This window comes from Enhydra lutris, unplaced genomic scaffold (assembly GCF_002288905.1).
Source record: "Enhydra lutris kenyoni isolate GAN:26980312 unplaced genomic scaffold, ASM228890v2 scaffoldscaffold14, whole genome shotgun sequence".
Lineage (NCBI taxonomy): Eukaryota > Metazoa > Chordata > Mammalia > Carnivora > Mustelidae > Enhydra > Enhydra lutris.
In genome coordinates, this window is record NW_019154098.1 from 46,459,018 (window position 1) to 46,482,337 (window position 23,320).

General features: G+C 35.9%; 1 protein-coding gene across 1 annotated transcript; it reads left to right on the forward strand.

Annotated features, from left to right (window-relative positions):
• The first annotated feature begins 207 nt into the window (after positions 1-207).
• LOC111146691 (calbindin 1) lies at positions 208-22,087 on the forward strand. Its single transcript, XM_022502352.1, has 11 exons — positions 208-378; positions 911-987; positions 4,930-5,004; positions 13,738-13,821; positions 13,933-13,989; positions 16,911-16,988; positions 19,341-19,396; positions 19,693-19,732; positions 19,861-19,914; positions 20,764-20,835; positions 21,172-22,087. Exons 1-11 carry the CDS (start codon positions 300-302, stop codon positions 21,283-21,285), a joined length of 786 nt encoding a protein of 261 aa, XP_022358060.1. The 5' UTR covers positions 208-299; the 3' UTR covers positions 21,286-22,087.
• The last annotated feature ends 1,233 nt before the right edge of the window (positions 22,088-23,320 follow it).

Here is a 23,320-nt window from a genome sequence, read left to right on the forward strand (position 1 = left end):
AATGAGGAATGGGAGGCAGGAGGAGGCGTGGCCCAGCTCCGCTGTCAGGATAAATACTGAGAACTGGGTGCGGGGTGTGGAGAGAACTCGGGAAGACCGCCTGAGAAGAGCAGCACCGAGGACAGCTCCCGGCAGCGCCCGCCCCCGTCTTCCTCCGCAGATCTCTTTCTCACACACACACACACACACACACACACACACACACACACCCTGAGGTTTTTGCTCACCCCACACTCGCACTGACACACACACACACACACACACACGCATACTCATACACGCACACACTCGGCTGTACAATGGCAGAATCCCACCTGCAATCCTCCCTGATCACAGCCTCACAGTTTTTCGAGATCTGGCTTCATTTCGACGCAGACGGTGATTATCTCCTCTCTTTTTAACTGTTTGAAGACCCCATGTCCCTGCCCTTTTCTATCCTCCCCCCCCCCCCCAGCCTCCTAATCCTATTTTCCTTCATTTCTTTACTTCTTCCCCCACCTCCCTAATCTTGTCTCTCCCGCTTCCTCTCAAACCATCAACTTGAAAGTTTCTATGTGTTTTTCTACGTTAGCCCAAAACCTTCAACTTTTTTTTCTCTCCAAGAATGCTAATAGTAGGAAGGCGGGGGAGGAGGAGAGTGAGAGAGAAGGAGCAGAGATAAGGGGACACCACACCCTAAAGTTTCTCTGGCTATTCTTAACATCGGTACCATCCTTCTTTTCCCTTGGGGGGTCCAAACTTTGACACGGGGCAGAGGGCTGCGCTACCCTTTCCGCATCCTTTCAGAGTTAATCAATGTATGGGGGAGAGAGCTTTGCAGGTGGCCAGAACTATAGCTGTTATGGAAATTGAAAGGGGAAGAAACTCAGAATGAGATGTCTGATACCTGGGTGCCTCTTTGTCTTTTCAGGAAGTGGCTACCTGGAAGGAAAGGAGCTGCAGAACTTGATTCAGGAACTCCAGCAAGCACGGAAGAAAGCTGGATTGGTAGGTTTAAGTTTGCAACCAAGGAAAAAGACCTTCAACCTTAAAACATAAATATTCTGAAGTTTTCATAATGAGCCATCGGCGATCAAGTGGTTTCCAGGGAATGCAGATTTATTGACTTGAGAAAGGAGAGGAAAAGCACCTTTCCGAACTGTGGGGGAGGGGGGATGAAAAGGGGAGAGAAAGAGATCCCCTAAAGGGAAAAACCTTACACTATGAAATCAGAGCTTTTAAAATATAGATTCTGTATTTGTGCTTGTTTTAATAATGCTTAAAAGTGTGGGTGCATGAGATCTTTTAGTAGATCACCTCGTCTTCGATCGAGTTCTACAAGGTAATTTTTAACTTCTCTTTAACTGCGTGAGAAGTGGGGGCGGGGGGGGCGGAGAAATACATTTCTGCCCCTTGGTGGTCAGGAAACAGAGCTGCAGATTGTGGATCTCTTGTTTTATTGCTACTTATTTTGAGGTTTGATGTGGTTGGACAGATAAGAAAATGTTCTATCTTGACCTTTCTCACTGGGGGAAAGTTGGACAGTTTGTAACATAATAATGAGCAAGAACTTAACAAGAAAGATGTTCGTTTCTGTTAAGAGGGAGAAACCCAGAAGTCAGAGATGTAAAAAGTAAAACAATTTTAAGAATTTCATATATTTTTTAAAAAGCAAAGCTATACTCTGATTGAAAACAACTAATGGGGTCTTGAAATCAAGGTATATTTGTGATTTAAGCCATTAGGTAATTAAACAAATGACAATTCTTACCAATTATGAATAACTTCCTGTGGGCTTAAATTGACCTGTTAAGATGTTCTCAGCATAAAAATAAAGTATACCCGGGTTTAGAACATAGATGGGATGATTGTACGGAGGAAAATAGGACAAGAGTTTTACTAGTATACTGGGGTTTATGTAAGACTACATTTCAGAAGACTGTGTTGGATTTGGGCTAGTTAGAAGTTAATGATTTTGGCCTTTTAACTACTGGCTAGAGATTTTACATTACAAATTATATATAACTTTTATGTCTTTAGAGGAAAACATGGATGTATGTGATCTTTAGCAGATCACCTTAAGCACTGACGTGTTGTATAGATATTTTATAAATATGTTACTAACAGAGTTACTCTTTTTCTAACTAAGTTGAAAATTGTGTAATACACATCTCTGTACAACATATTCAAAAGACTACCAGAGGACTCTGAAATGTATTATAATGTATTACAGAACTATCAGTTGCTAAAATCATGGACGGAATGGATTTAAAACCAGATAACACTTTGGGGATTGTTTTACCCAGATTTAATATTATATAAACCTGGAAGGATCAAATAAAATAGGAAATGTTTTATACACTCTCTCTACACCCTCCCCTCCTTATATATTATCATAAATAAATTCATGTAATATTATAGTTCTATATATCTTTGACTAATAAAGCAAAAACAGTTCCTTATTTCATTTAAAATATCTGCTTGGAATAATCTTACTTGCCATATGGTTTCAAATTAAAACATTGCAAGACACTTCTAGTAGCTAAATGATTATTTTTTTTTTAGAATTTTAATATTGTGATTTATTTTCAGTTTAGAAATTCAGATATTTAGAAACTATATTTTTTGAGATTTTTCTTTTCCCATTTAAATATTTGTACTGTTTTGTAAACAAATAACTTCATGTTAGAGTTCTAAAGATTTAAAAGTTTTTTTCTACTGCTCGGGCTCCAATTTTAAGCTATTGGAAATTCTAATTATTAGGTATTAATCCAAAAATAGCAGACTTGAGCACAGGTATGAGATTAAATCAAGTTGCTTAATATGTTGATTGTTGAGTATTTTTCTGGGTTATGTGTATAGGCTTTGGATAGTTAAAATCTAAATTGAGATCTAGACTGAGAGGTTCATGTACTGGACAAACACATCCCTATACTACTGGCCTCATTGTAGTAAACCCTTTCTTCTTTTTTTGTAGAATATAAAGACTAATCTTAAAATCCACGTTTCTTTTCATTTCTGGCCACAGGATAACAAATTTCATTGTATTAATGGAAGCACTATCTGGGTTGTCGTATTATTACTGTGAAATTTTAAAAATTTCACTAATTATAAGTGAATATAACTTTTTTAAAAGATTTTATTTATTTGAAAGAAAGGGAGAGAGAGAGCACAAACAGGAGGACTGGCAGAGGGAGAGGGCGAAGCAGGCTCCCTTGAGCCGTGAGTCAGCCATGGGACTCCGTCCCAGGACCCTGAGATCACGACCTAAGTGGAAGGCAAATGCTTAACCTACTGAGCCACCCAGGCACTCCAACTGAATATAATATTAATGAAATATAAAACCCAAAATATTTTCAAAGCTACCCTTTTATACTAAACATGGGATTTTGTCTTTAAATTTGCATTTTATAAAGCTTGATTTTATTATTATCATTGTCATTACATTTTGTACTGTTTAAAACCTAGATTTTGACATAATTACCACCCAAGAAGTTCACAAACTAAATGTCATGTCTGCTAGTTAAACTAGTGGTACATGTGATTTTTGAGATTTAAAATCAAATTATTTGTTTTTGTTTACTTTAAGGTATGTGCAAAAAACAAAACTGAAGATCCCACTAATGCCAAGGGATGAACTCTTTCCTTCTCTTACTGCTGTAATAAAACTTAATAAATGCAAATTACAATTAAACCATAGAAGAGTTTTGTTACAAAGACTACTTTATAATTAAATTGCTTGATTACCATTTGTTACTTCAATTCTAAAAATATTTACTTTGGTTCAAAAAGAATTCTGCAATAACTAGTAGTAATGATATTCAGCTTCAATATGACTCTTGAACTATATTAACCTACCTATCCCTAAAGCAAACTCATGGGCTAGATAATACCATCATCTTGTTATGATAAAAACTGAGACCTTAATACACTTTCCCAAGGACATAGAATAGGATATTAGTAAAGGTTGACCTATTTTAAATTGGCTTCAGTTGATGCAACAGGGCTATCTAAAATGGGCTATGTTGGAGACCCAAGGGTATAAATTCAACTTCCTGAATACTAGTTCTATATTCAGATCACTAGTTTACAGTTCATAGCCCTCTAATCTGTCAATATGTGAAGAGATTATGTAAGCAATAGAATAGATTGGACAAAATAATTCAAATGAGATGAAAGCATTCATTTTGTCCCTCTTAAACATATCTTCTTGTACTAAAATACATGGGAGAGAAAACATCTCAGGAAAAAATGGAAACACTGGAAAATTACTCTCTAAGTTATTCTGGGAGGCAAAGATCCTGAACATATAACTAGTAGCTTTCAATAAGATCATCAAAATTGTTTGTCTCTAATGAAAGTTCAAATTGGTAAAGTCATTTTTTTATCTGAAAATTTTTTTAATTTAATTGTTCAATGTATTTAATCAGTAAATGCCACTTCTGTGTTGGGAACCTGAAGATACTAGAAACATTGAAGAGTGACAATGTGAGGCACTCCAACATTCACATTTCTTGCTTGTCCAAACTGAAAACACCTATTATTACTTCCCATGGATAAACGTGTTAAAATAAGGAAAATGTTATAGGGCAATTAGTTGGAACAAGAATATTTCCTGAAGGAAGCAATGTTTAAAGTACATTATATTCAAATTCACTAACAGTTATGAACTCAGTAATTCTGACTACATTTTCAAAGGATAGCATATTCTCAAAACTAAAGAAGATAAATCAGTAATTGATTTAGAAATTATAATAGTAACCCTTTCATTTGAAACCAGTACATACTGTGTATCAGTTATATCTTCAGTTTTCATGAGAATAGTTCATCAGTGTGCATAATTCTAAATGGTTTCAATTCCAGTTTTTCTTTGCAGAAGTTATTAACATATCAGAAGCACAATTGGTAGTTTTTTTAAAATAAACTTCTTACCTTTTGATATAATTTTAGGAGTTATCACCAGAGATGAAAACCTTCGTGGATCAGTATGGGCAGAGAGATGATGGAAAAATAGGAATTGTAGAGGTAAGGAACTTAGTATTTTTCTGATATATTTTTAAGAAATGAGCTTTATTTTGTTCTTGAATCCAACTCAGACAGGATATGACAAGATCATATTTGATTTGATTTGATTTGGAGAGGCTTATTTTGCCTAAGTAAAATGTTATCTTCTATTCAAAATTATAAAATCAAAATGCTAAGAAAGAGACCTTAGAGTTTGCCTAATACAGAGCCTAAATATAATACATTATGAAACCAAAATGTGGAAAGGTGAAATGATTTTCCTTTGGTTATGTGCCTATTTGCTGGCATCAGTACCGTTAGAAGCCCAGGTCCCAGACACCTAGACAAGTACCTTTGCCATTACATTACCCTGCCTCACTTGGATAAAACACCAACCAAGTACATGGTTCACTGATATTTCTTACTTAACAGCATACAGTTTTCTGTGTATTTGTAATCACTATGACGATGGCAGAAAGCTGCATCCTGGTTCCTGAAATTCTATTTTAGATTGGCAGTTGACCTTAGTAAAAACAAAGAACTAAAGTTAATGAATATTTTATGATGTGTTATAGGTAAGGATTTCTTCTGAGTCTCTAAAAGATAAAATTGTGGGTGTCAAATCCTATCTTCTGATGAGGACTATTCCTGTGGAGGACAAATTTTGTTTATGAGTCAAGGAAGCCAGACTTTGACTATGCATCAGCTCTTCAGCATTCTCAGATTTGTGCAAGAGCTGTTGTTTTCCTTACTTGTACTTTCTGAAGCTCTGGTGTCTCAGCTACTTGATCTCTGCAACCTATTAGAGAAATTGAGTGGACTGCTTTGTCCAGAAAAATTAATAGGTGATATTTTAAAATATGCCAAATCAAAAGTATTATTATGTTATTATAATATTCTTAGTGTATTAGGTTGTGATGTAGTCTGGCCATCAACAACATGTAGTCATAATTTACCTTCGATTCAGAGAATTAACTTGGCTTTCAATTAATTGATCTTACAGGACATCTGCCATTCAATGTGAAATGCTTATTTTTAAGCAGCTACCTACAAAAGGAGTTAAGAAAGGACATACTATTATTACCTTTGTAATTAAAACATTTCCCTGGAGTATACACTTTCCCCTTTGCCTTTGTATAACTCATTACAATATACATAGATAAATTAATGGTACTGGAACTTACAGATTGACATAGATGTAAACTCATCAAGATACAAAATCATTAAGGAAAAGAAAATAACCTTTAAAAGACCATAAATGAGATGAGGTAAATCTATTCAAAATGAATTAGAAAATCTAAAATCAGTGAAATTATAGATGTGGTTATTTCAAAGCTTGACATATTTTATAATATTTTATAATTCCAGTAGAGGAAGGACCATCATCTAATATTTAACATACTTCACCTTAAAGGACTCCAATGGTCTCAGCTATTTATTTTACTTAATTTCTTCAGTGAAAGTAAATATAACAATAGTATAAAAAAAAATCGTGATCCAATTCACATGCATTTCACACTTTTAAAAGGACTCAATGAATCCGTTTTGAGTCCAGGTTTTACTAAACATGGTAGAGTATCACCACTTACAAATTACAATTTGAAGCCAAATTTGAATGAGAGCCTGGGGGCCACTACTAGCAGATGCATTGTCCTAGAAGTTTGAGGAAAGAAATTTCTCTAGAAGTTTGAGATAATAAACTATTATAGAAAAGTTTTATGTGTGAGAAAAGATTGGTAATAGACGAGGATAAGGAAGGTAATGGATGCTAAAATGAAGAATTGAGAAATTTTATAGTAATCACAGTAAGAAAATTTACATTAGTACATTAGTATGACAATATACAATTTCTAAAATGCATTCTCTCATTTGATCTTGTGACAAAATAAAGGAAGCCTAACTTATAGTATAAAGACCTATTTTATAGCTGGGGAATCTGTGGCTTCAATAGAATTTGACCAAAGAAAAAATAAGAAATAAATGGTGAAACAGCCAGAACCCAGTCGTGTTCCTCTAAACTATTCTACTTTTTTATTTTTTATTTATTTATTTTTTAAGTTTTATTTATTTATATATTTATTTGAGAGAGAGAGAGAGAGAGAGAGACAGTGAGAGAGAGCATGAGCGAGGAGAAGGTCAGAGGGAGAAGCAGACTCCCTGTGGAGCTGGGATCCTGATGTGGGACTCGATCCCAGGACTCCAGGATCATGACCTGAGCTGAAGGCAGTCACTTAACCAACTGAGCCACTCAGGCGCCCTTATTCTACTTTTTTAAAATAATAAATAATCTGTGCATCTTCTGCATTGAAAGAAAATAGTTCCAAGCTTCACTTGGTTGATTACTTTGGGAAAGGCTTTATGTTTAGCTTGGTTGAACAGGATGCATGAAACATAGAGGAGTTAGCTAGCCAAAGCATTTGAAACATGATTTGGGCAAAGCTTACAGAACAGCTGAAGAAGACAGAGTTTAAAGGGAGAAAAATTTTCAAATAAATTCTTATGTGTCTCACTTAACTAACTATCCCAGGACACAGAATTTTTTTTTTTTAATTTATTTGACAGACAGAGATCATAAGTAGGCAGAGAGGGAGGCAGAGAGATAGAGGGGGAAGCAGGCTCCCCACTGAACAGAGAGCCCGATGCGGGGCTTGATCCCAGGACCCTGGGATCATGACCTGAGCTGAAGGCAGAGGCTTTAACATAACACTGAGCCACCCAGGTGCCCCAGGACACAGAATTTTTTGCCTGATGGGACTCCTGGGGAAAACTAGCCAAAATTCCTCATTTTAAGGATGAAGAAACTGAAACCCAGAAAGCTTAAATGCTGTATCCACGGCCCCAGTGGCAGGGAGTGACAACAGGTGTATGCAAGCCTAGATCTGATCATGATTCCAGAATTCTATTCATTAATCTGAGTTATCAGCCACATGCAAGAGGAGGGGTGGAATGGGGATTAGCTGGAGAGAAGAGCATTAGAATGGGAGAACAGAAAGAATGATCACTGCAGGAGTTCATAGGCATGCTGATTAGGTCTAGAGTGGGGAAGTAGGAGTGAAGAGAGTAAAGAGAGGTTCTGAAAATCATTGGAAAGAAGAAATTGAAAGTTAGAGATTATGAGTCATAAACAAGGAGAGGAAGAGTGGGAATGCCCAAATTTATAACACATCCTGGCATGTCCACTAGGAAGTTGAATAAAATAAAGTTCATCTTTTTTTTTTCCCCACTTGCTAAGAAATCCTATATATAACATGGGACACAAAGACACACACTCTAGCCAGCCATGATGGAATGGGAAACCCCATGTTTTCCAAAATTTATGATAATCTACCTAGTCACATCAAGATAATGTCGCTTTATTGCTCAAAGGGAAAAGAAGTTAGTTGTTCCTATATATTTAATAGGCATACAGATGGGATCCTCAAAAATCTAATTAAGGCAAACCAAATGATATTCATGTGGTAGTCTGCTTTCCTATTGGAAATGAGCTAAAGTGATTTGACTTTAATTGAAATGTGTTGTTCAAAAGATCAGAAAATATAGTGATTAATTTTCAGAGTTCTATCCTGAAATGGACTGACCTTGCAAACAACATGCTTTTGCTATCCAGAAATACATAAAATGAAGGGTAGTATATAGATGTCGTTCTTCTGAACTTTTAAAATTTCATGTCTTTAGATTTTAAAATTCACACAAATACAGTTTATTTATAAAGAGATTGTTAATATGAATTCAAAACAGCAGCACTGAAATTTTGAGACACTTTAACAAACACCATGACAGTCAAAAAATTTTCTAAATTTATTCAGGCTAATAGCTTTATTGCGGGGAAGGCTGGTTAAAATAATTAGAAAGGAAGACTGAATGATTCAGCAGATAATATAAGTGCCAGAGAAGAAATTTCTAGTAAGTACAGATATCTCCCTTAGTAGGATATCAACTCTAAGTTTTTCACCTAATCCCTTGGGCAACGTGTGGGAAACTACCATCATCTTCAATTTTTTTTTTTTTTACTTTGTCCAGGTCAGTGCATACACTGAAAAAAAAAAAAAAAAAAAAAGATCTAAAAGCTATTTTAATCCTAAAACTGTAACATCTCTCCCAGGGAGGCAGACACTATTTTCCCTCTTTTCTTCCACAGTAGGATTTGAGCATGTAAGTTTAGCTATAGTGAATGTAATTTTTCATAGCAGACTACTTTTTCACCTCAGAATTTGGGGAAATGATGAACAGTAAAATCAGATTAAAAACTTCTCTCCAGATAAATAATTTTCAAAGATTAGAAAAAGGTTTTTGATTGGAGATTTTAATGGAGCATGATGGTTAAAGACAAAGGCTTCAAAAGTCAAAGTCAGATGGTCGGATTTTTCAAATCTGGTTCACACTAAATGATAGCAATTCATTTATCCTCTCTGCCTGTTTCTTTGTAAAGAGGGACGGTATATAAGTACCAACATCAAATGTGAGAAAGCAGATCAAACAAATACATCAATCTGGCACACTGTAGTAGTTGCTATCATTATTGTTTAAAAAACTGAACATCGACACCATTCTTCTGAAGACCAAGACTTGTAACAACTTCTTATATAATTTTTCATATTGAAATTATTAAACTCAACTGGCCTTAAATTTATGTAAGATTATTTGCTTTCCAAATTTCTTGGAATCACTTAATTGCCTAGGAAGAATACTGCTCTGGTTTCCAAATGAAAGAAGTGAATGCTCTGTTAATACTTGTTGACGGAGGTTAACATGCACCACCAATGTCTTTAAGAATTATGCTTCATGTGTGCTTTGACTTACGTCGCTCGGTCACTTATGTTTTTAGTTAAAATTGCCCATTGTGTGTGCTCTCTTTGTAACTAATACTTGAAATTTATCACTATATCTCCTTTTTTGAAATCGTGGGAATAATGTTTGAAATTATCTGCTTCCCTATGAGGTTCTTACCCACAGTGACTATGAATCCCCAGTATCTAGCACAGTGCCTAGTAGGTTCTGAATCATAGCTATATGAGCTACAGCAAAGAATTTCAGCTTGCTCCAAGACATAAGAAGAGGGTTCTACATTATGCCTAGGAATAGAACAAAAGTGTAAAAACCCTGTGACATGTTCAGTTCCCTGGGAAGCGGATCTAAGTCGAAAATGAGCAGTAAGTAAATTTATTAGGAGGTGCTCTTAGAACCAATACCTGTTGAGGGGAAATAAAAAGAGCAGGACTGGCCAGAGGGAGACAGTGGTCCGTGATACAGTCTCGGACTATATAGTAGAGGCTTCGGTTGACCCTACAGCGGGCTTGAAAGCTGCAACGGCTCCTCACAGAAGTCCCAAATTGAGTGACAGGGCTGTGCCTTTTTCTCTTCACATGGATGAGTCATAGGACACAGTATCCTTGGGAAGGCAGCTCTCTTCAGCCTAGATAATCTCCCAAAGGCACCCCAGAGGCTCTCCCAAAGTAACACTCCCAGCACCTTTTAAAGAAAGCTCTGGGTAGAGGATCACAATATCCACCCCAAATCTATCCACAAGTCAGTAATAAGTTATTTGAATTATCTCCAAAGGAACTTTAGTTAGAGCTTATGCTGACCCTAGGCCATGCTCCATTGCCTTCATTCATAAATTCAGTAAGGTATTTACTGACATTTTTGCAGGTGTTGGGCAAAGAAACAGTAATAAGACAGAGACCCTATCCTCAAGATGTGTGTAGTTTTTATATATCTAGGAGAGACAGGCAACTTTTACTTCCCCACTCTCAGTGACAGGTACCAGTTCTCACACCTGAAGCTCTGAGGAATTCTGGTTACAATCATCTGCCTTCTAATTATCGCCTTGATATTCTTCCCTCTTTTCCAAACCATAACAAAGTTTTGTGAGTTCATAAAAGAACAGCCAGGAAGCCCAAGGATTAAGAAATTACCAGTAACCTTGGATCAGACAATACTGAATATTTCCATGAACAGCAGGGACTTAACAAATCTGAGAATAAAGCCACCTTACTTGACACCTTCAATAAAAGACCTCTCCTACTTTGTAGAAATGCTCTAAGACACTAGTGCTGGAGAGTTACTGCACCCAGCTCTGAAATTTGAACATTGATTCCCAGTGTATTGATGGAAGCGTCAACAGAAGGACCAAAGGTGAAACACACCTTTAAAAAGATGATGTATGTTCACTATAGTTACATCCTATCCACACATATTCATTGTTTCTCTTTTAATGGTTAGCTTGTTTCGTTATAATCTTTTACATGTTTGAGATGCTTTTCTAATGATTAAAATAGGATGGCTGTATATTCAGTTTAACATTACAGTTCAAACTAATAGATTCAAAATGTGCATGTAGATATAGTCTGTAATCTTTTAAAATAAATGAAACTGAGGAGGACCAAAATGACATGGGAAAAAAAATACACATTTTTACTATATATGCAGAACAATTTTACCATCTCTATATTTGACATTCTAGAGACCTCTAAATTTTATGCTAGTCATACGAACTTTAATTTTTGAGACAAAGATGGTTAAATTTTCCCTTATTTTACATTAGTAATTACTTACTAGTTCATTCTTTTATTTTTTTCTGTGTGCAATTTTTTTTAAGAAAAGTTACATTTCGGGGCGCCTGGGTGGCTCAGTGGGTTAAAGCCTCTGCCTTCAGCTCAGGTCATGATCCCAGAGTCCTGGGATGGAGCCCCACATCGGGCTCTCTGCTCAGAGGTGAGCCTGCTCCTCCCCGCTTCTCTGCCTGCCTCTCTGCCTACTTGTGATCTCTGTCTGTCAAATAAATAAAATCTTTAAAAAAAAAAAAAAGAAAGAAAAGTTACATTTCGTTGAAAATACAGCTATTAAAATTCAAGCAACATAGAAAATTGCAATGAAGATAGTAAAAACAAATACTACAAATCATGTTAAGTAGGTATTTTTAATGAAGTAAATTATCAACCAATCCCCAGCATTTAGGTCAGGCATATAATGCACTGAGGACCACCCTAGGCATATAGGAGATTCAGACAAAGCATGGTCCCTGCCCTCCAGAAATGGATGGGCCAACAACAGCTGACAAAGTGGTATCTGACAAGTTACATACCGATAACTAAAAGAATTGGCATTAGCTATTTCCTATTTCCCAAATGAATGCTTATGTAAATGCACAACTATGCTAGTGACCTTTGTTTCAAAATAAGAAAAGGTCTTCTGAGGAGTCATATTAACATTCTAATAAGATATATGGCTCCGTTCCTTAGTTTCACTTCCATATGTAATGTTTATAAGCTGAATGGATCTAATTTGAGGTATTATTTTAAAGACATAAAAACACATAAATTTGAAAAGATACATTTTATATTAAAAAGCTTTAATATACCTAAATGGATGAAATTTTTTTTAAGGGGACATGGGGAGATAGATTTTCCTATAATTTGGTAGAAATTTTGGAACGGATACTGAACTTGAGGTTGATCCATACCAAAGGTGCTTAAAGTCCAGGGATGAGGGTCCGTGCCTGAACTTCAAGGAAATTAGGTGAAACATTGTATGTGTAGTTTCATTCTTTAATGGTGAAGATGTAGTGATTCTAACAGAGTCTCAAAGTCATTTTGAACCCAGTACATTTAAGAGACATTGGTTTCTACTTCATAACTCCTTATTTTAGTGATGAAGGTACTAAGTTCCAGAAGTGGCTGAGGGAGTTGCTGGGGACCACAGCTAATTAGCAGCTGAGCCAGGAATAGAACCCATGCCTGCAGTGAGGCCATCAATCCAGCTCCCTCCCTCCTACACATAACAGATTATAGTCATCTTAAAATGGGATCTAGAGCCCTTTAAAAAAAAAAAAAAAAAGGAGGAGGAGGAGGGTTCTAAAGTTATAAAATGAGATCTAAGGAGACAGGTCAGAGGGTCATAAATAGGGTCTTAAACCCAAGCCCTGGATCTGAAGTGGACATCCTCTTAGCTAAAACCAACAATTTGAGAACTATTTCTTCCTATTACTGTTCCATTTTCACTCTTCATCATGAATTGTCTTTTCCACCTCTCTTTCCACTGCCTTATAATAGTCTTCAGTTTATCCTTTAAAAAAAATATATTTTATTTATTTATTTGGGGGGGTGGCAGAGGGAAAGGAAGAGGGAGAAACGGACTCCCCGCTGAACAGGGAACCTGACACTGGTGTGATCCCAGGACTCTGGGATCATGACCTGAGCTGAAGGTAGACTTTTAACCAGGTGAGTCACCCAGGCGCCCCTGTCTTCAGTTTATCTTCCCTGCATCTCTTAGGCTTTCTCCTCAGATCTGGGGATGCATTTTTTTCCTTCCTTCCTTTACCCTCCATTTGCATTTTTCATACTTTCTTTGCTTCTCCGTGTCATGTATATCTCTACACATACCACATTCTGTGCACCCTGAGAAGAGCAGCAGTGCTCTGTGGCACGGAAGAGATGAAGGTTCAAGCCACCGGGATGAATCTACTTGGATGTCCAGCAGATAAGGAGTGGTCAGACCTGTGTTATCTGAGCTTTCTGAACACACCTGCTACAGCCACCTCACTGACCAGGCAGCCCCGTCACTCAGGGGCACCCACGCATTAGAAAAGACAATGCTTCTCTGTGGGAACAAGGTATTAGAAAGGGAAGGTCAGTCCTAACGTTTTTCCTCTCCTGGTTTTCTAGGCAATAAAACTTCTTCTAATATATTCAAGAAAACCAAGCAGGAAGTAATGATAAGGGTTGCTTCCCTTATAACTTTTTAAATCTTTTTCAGTTGGCTCATGTATTACCCACAGAAGAGAACTTCCTGCTGCTCTTCCGATGCCAGCAGCTTAAGTCCTGTGAGGAATTCATGAAGGTAAAATAGAGCTCTGTCCATGAGTTAGGTCTTCAGAAAGTTACTTAGTGTAGGAAAATTTTTGTGTATTTTTTAATCTATTTGGTTTTCCTTATCCAAAATTACTTACAGACATGGAGAAAATATGATACTGATCACAGTGGCTTCATAGAAACTGAGGAACTTAAGGTAAGCAAATAAAAACCTGTTTTTTTCCTCTTGAATAGAATTATGAACTCTAACTTTTTAAAAAAACTTCCCACAAAAGAAACTTACATTGAGCAATGGCACATTTTCACCCACTCTTCCACATCGTTAATGAATACCAGATTAAAAAAGAGACATCAAGTACTTCTTCAAAATCTATTCAGGAATGCAAAAAAAAATAGCATTTTCTGTTATATAAACAAGTTGTTATACTAGATAGATAGAACAATAATATTCTAAGCCAAATAAGATGCTCCTTTTCATTGAGATTTGGCATTTTATTTTATAAATTAAATGAATATAAACAGATTTCTCTCCCAAGAGAAAGACAAAGAAACAATTGTTGGACACCTACAATATATGTGCACATTATTTTATCTAATCTCCATGTGAGTTCGGAAATCACTACTACCTTCATGAGGAAAAAGATTAAGAGTTTAGTGATACAGTGAGGCCACACAGAAAGACGATGCTGGGTTGCAGTGTTTAAACCCAAACTCCTCTGCCTCCAGGTCCCCTACCCATTCCATAAGACCTCCTGCCTCTCAACAAGAACAACAACAAAGTCCTATTATAATCAAACTTCTGAAAAATTGTAACTTTGAAAATGAATTTGTCAATTCATCTCTCCCAGATGTACAGAAGAGCTGGTGGGGGAGGACAATATATGAAGGAGAAGCCAAAGAGATCTAAAATCAAGTTATTGCATCTGCTTTTTTCTTCTTTTAAATGGGGATAATAATACCTTTCACTCTGATTTACTCTGAAGCTCGAGTGAAATTCTGTATATGAAAGATTTTGTGAAATACACATGGCACAATACATTGTATTACTCATTAACTCAATAATTTAGTAGTCTTTCAGAAGTATGGCAACATTCTTTCTGTCATTTCCTTAAACTGACCCCAAGATTTCTCAGTCCAGAGACCCTGTTTTGTCAATCTCCAGGATAGAGAGTAACTAAACAGGAGGCAAATTAATATACTTATGTGGCAGGTATAGTATTAGTTGCTTGAAATGTATTTTAAGATTTAATCCTCTCAGAAAACCTGCAAGACATGTATTATCATTTCCATTATACAGAGAAACAGAAATTTAGAGAGATTCGATTTTTCAAATTTACCTAGCTGCTCATGAAAGAATCTAGACTATCTGATAATGATTCTTGTCAAGTGTGGAAATAGGAATATCAAATTCAGTTTCCTTGTCATGGTTTAACATGGCTTGAGTCACAGACAATTTTAGAGATGGAACTAGGACATTTGCACCACTGTAAAATTGCTCAAACACAGTCAATAGCAGCCTCTTGGAAATATAAACATTTCTAACGTGAAAACAATATATTTTAAACAGACTTGCAGCACAACAACCTAGAGCTCACGAGGTAACAGTTACGCTATTGTGTCTTTATTCTATAGGACAAAAAAACCAATCTTTTAAAAATCATTTCAAGTTCATCATGAAAACCTTAGCTCATTTCTAATACTGACCTTCTTTGTTCTACATTTTATTCTCAGAAACAGATTCTAAATAGAAGTCCTCCTCTCTGGGGAATTTTGAAGATAAGTTGGTATTCTTTTTTAATGGATCTTTCAAGAAAGCTAATTTTAAGATCCATAATAGAGTAAATCATCACTTGCTCTCAGACACGACTTTGAATCTCAGCGGCCCTAGGTTTCTCCCAGGCTATTTTTGTGACCACCATTTTAGTCTCTGATGAAGCTTTTTAACCCAATTAATCTCTGACAAAAGACTCATAAGGCTCAAAAATAAAATTCACCCCCAATACATAACTTTGAATTTTCCATGCTTCACTTTGGATTTGAAATGGAATGCTTGAAATGAAAATGCATTTAATCAAACCAAGAAAAAGGTCTCCTTCCTCAAAAAGAATAAAGTTAAATCAGCCCAGCAGAATTCGTACATTTGGGAAGAAAATAAACCACTGCAGAACCAAAGAAACCCAATCCTTCAATATACCCAAACACAGTATCTGCTTAGTTTTCCATAACTGCATTAATTTATTTTTGGAAAAAAATAAAGGAGTCACAAATGAACAGCTCCAGACAAAATGAATATTATATGCCTAAGTGTTAACACTGTCATTTATGTGGTTTTTGGAAAACTTTTGATTTATTTCTGTTTTAAAAAACTTAACTCCTTCCTAAACTCCAACTGTCAAATTAATAATGATCTTTTTTCATCCTTCCCACTATAATCTCTATTGTAATATGATTCACATACCCTTCAAGGATTAGAGAACATCATCTGTGGCCAACTGTCTTAGTCTGAACAGCCAGCTGAAGCTTTCTAACCAAGGTGTTTGGGACTGCATTCAGCCCAAAAGCTATGGGACTGGCCCTTCAGAGAAACGAGCTTCCTACAGTCTATAAACCTCACAGTTCCTGAGCACGGAAAATGCACTTCAGATGATAGGTAGCTCTCCATCTGGCTTGCTAATAATTTTCACTCCTGTTACAATGGCAGAGAGAGGGGCCCTTGTGTTTCTTATAGGAAAGCCATATGAGCTTTTATGAAGATATCATTATGTAGAAATGCACCCATTGGGCTGGCTGGTATACAAGCTTGTACTCAGATTCCTACAGAGTGTACAATCCAGATACACATTTAATTGAAGTCATAAAAGCAGTGCAACATAGACCACAACAGATCAGGTCTCAGTAAAAGGCAGATATCTTACCTGTCAGAGGCAGCATCGTGGCTGGAATGCCAAGTGAACCAAGTGGCATAATCTCCCTTCTGAGGTCCTCTCCTCACCCAGCTCTGTCCTCCAAAGGAGGCTTTCTTTGCATTCTCAGGACATTCCATTTCAAGGCAGGCTGAAATGGAAATAGATTATAGGTTACTTATGACACTTACCTGAGTGTTCTTTTTCTTAACAGAACTTTCTAAAGGACCTGCTGGAAAAAGCAAACAAGACTGTCGATGATACAAAACTAGCTGAATATACAGACCTAATGGTAAGACTGATCTTGGAGAGATAGTAGCCAAGAACCTATGAAATATTACTGTGTTCTTGTTAATTCTCAAGGCTGTGGAGGATGAGATAAATAAACCATGTGGGCATTACATGCGTTTAGGTATCATTTCACTTGAAAAGTAAGGCCAAGTGAGTGCTGTCATCATTGGTTTAAGGCTCAACACATGAGCATTTCCTTTCTTGTGGAGGTAATCTATATCTATCAAAAGATCATTTTTCTTACAAAGCCAGTGTAATTATATAATTTATACACATGTAAGTTACATTGTAGATACATAAATTAGATAACTAAAAACATTTTTTTGAAGGTTCTGAATTTGTTTTTATCATGACTCACAAAATCATTAATTTTGTAAGAGTTTAAACAGAACTTACAACTACTTTATTCATTGAGTGACTAAAAAAAAAAAAGGGGCATTTTAGAATACTGTCTTGGTGCTTGCATGAGGAGTTCTAAATGTACCCTGAGCCTGATGCTATGATAAATAGTGTAACCAAGATATCTTATAGAATGTTGATAATGAGCTAAGGAAACTGCTTTACACATAGACCCTTAATGTTTTAGGAATGAACAAATTTATGAAGTTCTAGATAGAATAATCCAATACCCATGAAGTTCATCAATTTCAAGTAGGTAGTTTCCTCATTTGGCGCATAGCATTAGAACTATGAAGAAAAGTCTTTGCCAAACTGATTCAGCTATGCGTCAGTATTTTGGCAACATTATAATTTTTGAAATTCAGGCAAAATTTTTTAAATTGTCCAAATCAGTACATATATTTATACATGCTTTAAGTACTGTAAAGGTACAGTGAATTCTTACCTTACAGATTTACATAAATACCCCCACAATAGTGCATATTATAAAAATTATGTTCTATTAGATTGATAAAGGAATTAGGCTTTTTAGTTACCCTGGGAAGTCATCTTATACAAGGCTTGATTATAAACCTCAGTTATGAGGCTTACTTTCAAACTGTGAGCCTACTTTTATGCAGAGGGGGAAAAAAAAAACCACTATAACTTTACTATTGTCGTATTCGCTATGATATTATAAAGCGGGACTAATCTTTAATTCCAAAATTAAAAATTTTTCATTGCAAGAAAGCATCTTCTTTAATCCATAGCACTAGCATACAAATGTGTCACAGTGGGCACACCTAAGCTCTGAATAGTTTATGGGAAATGGACAATAACCTACATTTATCAATGTTCTGTTTTGTGCCAGCCTTATGGGATGTCTATTTAAAGTAAGAACTCCTTTCAGGTAGAAATTTGAAGCAGTCTTTTAAAAACTACTCAGATGGGAGTTTTCCCCCTGTTGGACTGGCCTGGCATATCTGATTCAATGTCATAAACCAGTTCAAATCTGAGAGGCAAATTAATCAAGTACTAATTAAGATTTAAATATATATGTAGGGAAATAGTCCCCTATGGACACACAATTGTGTGCTCAGGTGTCCAGGGTCTTGGTAGAGTTTGGTGATATCAGAACTTATGGTCAACAATTTATAAAATGTGTCAGTATCAGACTCTGAAAAAATCTGCCTCCTACAAAGCATTCTTAGAACATTTCAAACCAGAGACTGTTCTTTTTCTCCTTAAAGAGACTTCACTAAACCTATAACCATTATGACCTGATCACATTTTTTGAAAACACAAAAATAATGTTGGCTTTTCACATATGTAGCATGCAAACTTTATATATTTTAATATATCTCATCTATAGGCCCTCCATGTACAACAATAGCTGCTACTTTCTAAAAACATTCATGCTTCCTGAATAAGAGTATGAGTGTATTTATATCTGGATGGGTCTTGGTGTATGATGTGAATCTAAGTATGGTGAGGAGGTATCTACTATCCAAGGAAAATAATTGAAAATTAGTCAAAAATTCTGTTCTCTTAAGAATTTATTCATACTATCTGCCTATTGCCTCTCTTTGTGATTTATGCTATAAAAGAGGGAGACCAATATTTATTTTCATATTATTGTTTGGAAAATTTTAGAATATACTTTACACTGCCAGACACCAACTCTCCCACATCTTGACACATACACATAGTTGCAAGAAAAATAAATTACGGTACTCCATAATCTAGCTAAGATCTTTATTACCTTGACTATTCTATATTATCCTGATAAACTTTGGCAATTGACCCAACTTATAGAACTGAAAATTTGCACTAGAAGTTTAATAAAAGCTAGTTTCTAGAATTTTACAGTCTATATGAGTAATTGATAACTCCAAATACTTTACTTTGAATTTTCTTCTCCTTCCTACAATAAATCATTCTTCAGTGGTTACAATAATAACCTTCTGTCTTTCAGCTGAAGTTATTTGATTCAAATAATGATGGGAAGCTGGAATTAACTGAGATGGCCAGGTGAGTTTAAGAAGTACACAGGTGGGGCACCTGGGTGGCTCAGTGGGTTAAGCCTCTGCCTTCAGCTCGGGTCGTGGTCTCAGGGTCCTGGGATTGAGCACCACATCGGGCTCTCTGCTCGGCGGGGAGCCTGCTTCCTCCCTCTCACTCTGCCTGCCTCTCTGCCTACTTGTGATCTCTCTCTGTCAAATAAATAAATAAAATATTTTTTAAAAAGAAAAAAAAAGTACACAGGTATTGTAATAAATTGATCCTTACCCAAAAAATCTAATCTATTATTATTTCTCTCTCAAAAGGTTACTACCTGTACAGGAGAATTTTCTTCTTAAATTTCAGGTATTTCTCTTTTCCCTACCATAAACAATATTTTCCTTGAAAAGTTAGACTGTGGGAGATTTGCCAAGGGAAACACAATGAAATAGAATAGTAACACTTTAACCTTTGCTCTCTTCTCTATCATCCAGGGAGTCAAAATGTGTGGGAAAGAGTTCAATAAAGCTTTTGAGTTATATGATCAGGTAAAAGTTCTTTCTTATCTATAATTTGGTTATTTAGAAGAATTTGGAAAATGCTCACAAGGAAGAAACCCTAAAACTCAAGGTCCATATTACAAGAAACCTGAGCTATTAAAATTACTCAGCCAATTTACTCTTGTCATCGTATCTTGTCATTTGGTATTCCCAATTAGATGCTTTTTGATTCAAGGCCCATGCTACAATTGATCTATTTTGAGGCTTTGAATAAGATACCAAACTCCTCTAACCCTCGGTTTCCTCATTTGTAAACAGGAGATCATACCCACTTTCCAGGGTGGGAGGAGGATTAAGTTAGTTGAAAATATCCAGGAGAATCCTCCCCGTATAATAGATGGTAACATCATGTATATGAGGAAAGGCTGTTTGAGATGTCAGTAGTTACCATCCTTTATTTTTTCCTAATTTCCCTACTCCTGGATCAAATCACTCCTCTGTGGGCTCTGATACAGCTCTGCCACTACCTGGTGTGACATCGGCCTAGTCACACAGCTTCCCCAGGCTTCAGGGTCCGTATTCACGTGAACATACTTAACGACAACCTAATTACTTCAACAGGAAGGGATACTGTTAACATAAAGTGAGACGTTTTATGTAAAATTACTTCAAAAAGTTCAAAGTGTTTTTTAAATGTAAGGTGTTGCATGAGAGGCAATTCACATGTATTTTGGACCTTTGGAGCAATTAAGAATTTGGAGGGCCTGACATTAAGATGTTGGAATATCTGCCAAGTATGCAGTAGGGAGACTTTGTGAAGAATCGGTTATTTCCATTTTCTTACACCCCCTGTTATTGTGCAGTGGGTTGTAAACTGGTTTATTTCTGCTCCCTCAGGATGGCAATGGATACATAGATGAAAACGAATTGGATGCTTTACTGAAGGATCTGTGTGAGAAGAATAAACAGGTAATCTAGTTACCATGCCACTCACTTTTTAAGCAGACTATAAGGATCCATCTAGAAGCACCACACATCCGTTTTTGGAAATCTACTTTAAAGATTTATAGAGCAGCAGAAGTAGAATTCAATTCTTAACCTGATTTGGTACTGGCCTAAAACTGTGTAACTGTGATAAATAGATTTTTAAACAACCTTGCAATTATTCATATTTGTGGAAGAATTTAATCTACCTCTTAATGGATTGATGTAACAAGAAGTTTTCATCCTACATTTTATCACTTGACAGTGGTTAATTAACTTCCATATTTAGCTGGATAACAATGCTATCTATATTCTATACAGGATCTGGATATTAATAATATTCCAACATACAAGAAAAGCATAATGGCTTTATCAGATGGGGGGAAGCTGTACCGAACGGATCTTGCTCTCATTCTTTCTGCTGGAGACAACTAGAGTTGGTGACCATGACCATTTACTAGCGATACATTGTATCTAACAATAACTGTGCACTATAAGGGAGTAGGCTGTATTTTTTTTGTATTTAACTGCATTTAGATGATTACCCAGGATGTGTGGCACATTCTTTTCAGCTTGTTTCTACACTGTTTGTAATGTACAGTTTTTGTAACTACATGACTGAAAAAGGAGAAAGTCTCGGCTTAAGCCAGTCAATAGACCCAACTGAAAAAAAAACAAAAACTGAACATATTCTTGCTTTCATAAATATAGTTGGACAAGATTTCCCTGAAAATTCCACTAGGATTAATCTCTAAATTTCTAGTCTCTGATGTGTAAATGCACATTTGTCACTAATTAAGAGAATTATACCTAACAAGTTACCATTTCAGACAATCACAGGTCTGTCCCACAAAATAGTCTTAAGCTGTATTTCCAGTTATTAGGAAGAATGTGCTTTTGCATCTAAAACACCAAAATATCAATCAATAGTTAGTTATTCGTGGCTCTATGAGGTTAACAGTCTCACTAGACAAGACTTAGTTAATTAATCAACAACACGTCTACTGCTTGAATCCATACCAAGCTATTGGTTCAAGTTAATCTGATGACAAGGAAAGGTAGCACAGATGACACAAATCTGTCTGATTCTACATCTGTATTTCCAAGAAGCCTACTGTCAGAGAGTATGACCTTAATCCATTTTCTAAACTGTTTTCACGTGTTGCAGATTATAATTATTCTAGTCAACTGCTGTTTTTATGTCATATTGTGTGATCTCTGATTAAATTATATATGCCTAGTATCCTGGTGTCTACTTTGCATACTTCCTGGATTTTCTTCCTATGTAGGACTGTCCATTTCCACCAAGGGTATCTGCTGCCTCTGAAAATATTTTTTTCTAGCTATAACAACTCTATTTTTTACTACATAATTAAATTTTAATGTAAAATTCATAGCACCCTGATTGTTGAATGTTATATCATCAATAATTTTGTGTATTCTGTGAATTCTATATATTTCGTATTGCGATCAGCATTCAAGATAGCTCCATTTCTATCCGCAAATAGTTTCAAATGAGTTAAAAATAACATCTGAGGAGAAATACTAATGCAATCATTTAACCTATTTAGCAAGGGAGATTCTATGGTCTTTTGACCTACATCCAAGTCAGTTTCATAGATCTGTAGCTAGAACATCCTGTTACTGGTTACACTTGACATGTAATGGGTGGTAATTTGACACTTTGATTGTGAAGCAAAGAGCTAAGAGACACGTGTCTGTATGAAATTTATAAAATTACTGCCAAAGAGTTAATGGCTGTGGGTCAGTTTAAATGTCCCCAACTCTATAAATTCAGCGCTACTTTTCTCAATTCATAGAAATCACAAACAAAATAAAAGTGAAGTATCTCTTTCCCCCAAGGATGAACAGAAAAGAAACTTGCCAAAAAATAAAATTTAACAAATGATGTGTTAGATTGGCTTTGCTTCTAGTGTGTACATGGAAGCACTGACCTTAGGTTGAATTTAACAACTAAGAATAAATAAAGAGGAAAATAACTTTAATCTCTTGTATTTTTGTTTCTACCTCAAAAGTCAGTTGACATGTAATTGGTAATCAATCCAGGTGAAAATGTAGGATACTCAAGTTATTATGGCCTAAGAAATCGAAATAAATGTCAGTCTGCCTGATTCAGTGGATTACTGGATGCCTTAAAGGAGCCTCTGACATCAAGATTTACAAAGAAATCTCAAAAAATGCAAGTATTTGGGAGTCCTTTGCCCAACTGACATGATCAAATAGTTCTTGGTGAAAGATTTCCTTGACAGAAATAGGAGGGATATACAGATTTCCTACAGTCATCTGTTCATTACAGATGAAATGGCTATTCATTATGAAGTGTACACCAAAATAAAGAGCAGGTACACCAAAATAAGTAGCACCGAGAAAGAAAGAAAAACAACAGCCACAGGAAGTCTGATAGGAGTATAATCTGGGGGGACTCCCTAGAAAGCTAATAACAATAATA

Excerpts from the sequence above, each read along its gene's own strand:
- LOC111146691 (XM_022502352.1), top strand. The coding sequence starts at position 300 with ATGGCAGAATCCCACCTGCAATCCTCCCTGATCACAGCCTCACAGTTT. Across the intron at positions 19,397-19,692 it reads GAATTAACTGAGATGGCCAG|GTTACTACCTGTACAGGAGA; the intron begins GTGAGTTTAAGA and ends CTCTCTCAAAAG. Across the intron at positions 19,915-20,763 it reads CTTTTGAGTTATATGATCAG|GATGGCAATGGATACATAGA; the intron begins GTAAAAGTTCTT and ends CTGCTCCCTCAG.